This window comes from Populus trichocarpa, chromosome 15, assembly GCF_000002775.5.
Source record: "Populus trichocarpa isolate Nisqually-1 chromosome 15, P.trichocarpa_v4.1, whole genome shotgun sequence".
NCBI classification, from domain to species: Eukaryota; Viridiplantae; Streptophyta; class Magnoliopsida; order Malpighiales; family Salicaceae; genus Populus; species Populus trichocarpa.
The window spans coordinates 8,175,917-8,179,638 of record NC_037299.2 but is presented as its reverse complement, the minus strand read 5'-3'; the positions used below and the strand labels follow the sequence as shown (position 1 = coordinate 8,179,638).

The window sequence follows — 3,722 nt, the reverse complement described above, 5'->3', positions numbered from 1 at the left end:
TAATTATTTTAGCTGATTATTGAGACAAAAAAATAAAAAGAAATATTCGCCATTGACGGCATTGGCTACTGGATCAGAAGATATGACTCTTTTTGTGTGATACTTGGAAGTGGGGTGATGATTTGAACATGAGCTGTATATACTTCAACTCATTGCCTCAGATTAAGTCTTTAATTAGCCATGCCTTATTGTGAAGGCATATTTTCTTATTTAGCCAAAACAATGTTCCAAACCATCAATATAAGGGCTAAACACTCAGCCATGCATTTCCAATTGGCAGCTCGTCGCACCCTAAGATAAATGATGCAAAATTGGGTCTAGCTGAAGGAAAGAGGCCTTGGAGAAAAGATGTAAAAATTGATCATAAGAGCGAAAATACAGGAGCAATATGCTATAATGTTTCTGCAACTCAAATATGTAAAATCCAAAGGTTGTAATAACTCAAAGCGCATCATACTTGGTTTTCGTTTAAGTAATAACTTTTACAGAAACTTAAAAGAACTTAGTTTATATATATATGGACAAAAGTACTGTCTGCAAAATAAATACTTGTATATAAAACTACAGAAAGATAGAAGTGTCTGGTGTCTTACTTGTATCGTCATATATAGCTTGAATCCGCGTACGGATATATAGGAAATAATTCATGTTGCAAGGTAGCATCTTACAACGTTTGATTGCATGTGTCTCCAAGATGTTTAGAGGGTAACACAAGAGAACATAATAATGTGATAGCTCGAAGAGCTTTAAACTCCCATACTGTACTCTGATCACTTGACCACCCGCTGAGGTACATGTTTATAAAGTCTGCCTTCAACATCCATCCTTGAACCAAGTAAAGAAAAAACCAAGCCATGCAGGGTGATATTTATGATTCTGTAGTATCTTCATCAGGATTGCTTTCGTTATTATTTTGCGAACGAAGAAGCCCAGGATTTAGATTCAAGGAAAAAGGTTTTGTTGTTGAGCTCATTGTCAGGGAAATCGGTAAGATATGCTGTGACGAACTTGAGCTCAATAATTGGAAATGGTTCATATCTCTGGACTCATTCTCTGAGGGAGTGGTAACACAAGGAGGATAGGATGGAAAGAGTGGTGGCATTGGTGGAGGTGGGCAGAAAAATAATTGAGAGCCAGAAGAGAGAGGCAGTGATGATGGGGTGTCCAAGGAATTTTCTGTTTGGGAGAGAAATCCATGGCCTCCAAATTGTGTAGATAGAGATAAATTTGAAGCATCCCAATGATTGGAGTTGAAGGGCACAGTAGGATTGTATAGCAAGCTTGGTAAGGAAGAATGATTGGCTAAAGGAAAGAAATTTTGAGCGGGGACCTGTCCAGTAGTACTGTAACTTCCAATTTCTCCATCTTCATTTGTTTTGATCCACTTTCCTTTCTCATTAATAGTGTCAACTTGCTTGCTTTTTGCTCTTATTGAAGCTTCTATATCCCTGCTATAGCTTGATTTTGGCATAGTATTACTACTGTTTTGCACCTGCCCATCAAGACCAGCAGTACTGGTACCGATCTTTATCCCTAATGAATGAAATCCTACGTCCTTGATAAACGTAGAATTGGGATCAAAGAAGGGAGATGCAATATTTGATTGATGAGAAAATAGCATTGGCTGGTGGAATTGACCAAACCCTGGAGGCATCTGAAGTGGAGGCAACTTATCGATATCATTTTTAGTAGCATCAAGCAACCAATCTATTACCTTGCTAGGCTGACTAAGGCCAAGCCTATCTTGAAGATCATATAACTGAATGGCTGTGGGTACAGAAAGCCTAATTCGCCGGTCCCTCAGTCCCCTCACTGTGCAAACCTTGCTATGCCTATCTTTTCCTCCAAAAGACCGGGAGACGCGAACAATCCTTGGATTTCTAAATGCTGACCATTGTCTTGATGAAGTGGATGGTGTTGCCTTGGAAATCTTGTCGCCCTCACTGCCGCCGCCACCTGCTTGTTTTCCTTGCAAATCCATAACTCTTGAATTTGAAATCATCTTACCTTGATTCTCTCGATCACATTATTGAGTATATAGTACTTATGCAAGGTAGCATCTACGTCTGATCAATCAGTAGTACATTAACACAATCAGTTACTCTGAAAATCTAATTATTTTCACAATCCATAAAGAAGAAATATATTTCTTTATCAATACAAAGATGAAATAAAGATGAAAGATGTTTCTCAGACATTAACAATACTATATATGCAATTGCAGGAAAGAATTTAGTGCATCGAAAACCTTTTTTCTTTTCTCTCTTTTTGGGTATGTTATTTGAAATTCAATAAAAACTTGAGAACTATCATGTATAAGGATTCTCTGAAGTAGTAGTTGAATTGAATCTAGGGTTGAGTTGAATATGGAGACAATGGAAATCTAAATTTTACATTTATACAGTATCACTGTCCCTCATATATGGAGATGAAATCAAGCAAAAGAGAGCAAGAAATTATATGGAAATAACAAACATATATTTGGAAAAGTTTACCATGAATATATCGCCTATTTTAGGCGAATATACGAGAGTTTAACTTACATCAAGCAGGAAACTGTAGGCTTCCATATATATATCTGTTCAGCTTGGCTAGGGAGGAGGAGGAGGGGCAATCAGAGAAGACAACACAGCACCATTTGAGAGTCCTTTCTTTAATTTAACGACCTAGCTTGTGTGGGGGAGGTTCTATTAAACTTGCATCAATTTTATTTTTTTTTGCGATTAATTTGTCAAGAATATATATCTACCTTATTTGCATAAACTCCCAATTTTGAGAAAGAACTACAAAGATGCTGGAATTTTACCAAGCCATGCTTTATGGAATGTATACTAGGGATAAAAAGGTGTATATGGCACATTTGTGGCCATGTGATGTCCATGTAGTGTCAAAATGTTTTTTAGTTGAATGGTTAGGATGTTCTTGAACTATTTTGCATATCAGTACTGAAGATTAAGTTATTCTTCAAATTATCTTAAAAACGCATTGTCCACCTGTTGTATTTAGAAGAATTTAATCAAATTTTATACATTTTAGCCTCAAAATTTAAATAATAATAAAAAAAACTTCCTTAACCATGAGGCCAACCCCTTGATTAAGTTTAATATAGCAATTTTATTAGACTTAATTAGTCATATATGTAAAAAAAATTTAATTAAAGTTTATTATGAGTTAATTTTCATGGGGACCATCCAACACAAAATAGAAAAAGAGGGCTTATGCTTTATTCACAACTACAAATAGCTAGCTTTTTAATGCATGCCTAGCTGAATAAAAAGAAAGCACGCTATTGAACCATTATTTTTTACATTAATTTACTATATTATTATCATTTTTTTTTTGACAAATCGGTATATATTTCCAATTTTGGGTTATATATTTAATGATGAGTTGAATATTTTTATTCAAATGGAAACAAATTTGCAATGACACTACTTAATTTAAATCTTATAGCATTTTTTGAGTAACCTTTTATTTAAAAAACTTAAGTTATTAAAGAAACACGTCAATAAAAAAATTTAAATTGTCCAATAAAGTTTCAAAATGACTTCATGTATTACTCTTTAATACATTTTTTAAAATAAAAATTCTTTAGATTTGAATCTAATATAGTTACACTATTATCTTATGCTTTTTTATCTATTTTTTAACGAGAAATAATTAAGATATTAAAATTTAAACTCGTGATTATTTTATCATCAAAACTTTAACATCATATCAAA

At 33.9% G+C, this 3,722-nt stretch overlaps 1 protein-coding gene across 2 annotated transcripts; it reads right to left on the bottom strand.

Moving 5' to 3' along the window:
• Positions 1 to 416: 416 nt before the first annotated feature.
• On the bottom strand, positions 417 to 2,795 carry LOC18105755 (transcription factor TCP5). 2 transcript variants are annotated; one of them, XM_024586520.2, is made up of 2 exons: positions 2,496 to 2,795; positions 417 to 2,066 (listed from the first exon to the last, which is right to left on the bottom strand). In XM_024586520.2, the coding sequence occupies exon 2, from the start codon at positions 2,000 to 2,002 to the stop codon at positions 869 to 871; it is 1,134 nt and encodes a 377-aa protein (XP_024442288.2). In that variant the 5' UTR covers positions 2,003 to 2,066; positions 2,496 to 2,795; the 3' UTR covers positions 417 to 868. The 2 variants fall into 2 exon arrangements, with proteins under 2 accessions (XP_024442288.2, XP_006374413.3); XM_006374351.3 differs by having other exon boundaries at positions 2,544 to 2,795.
• Between the last annotated feature and the right edge of the window lie 927 nt (positions 2,796 to 3,722).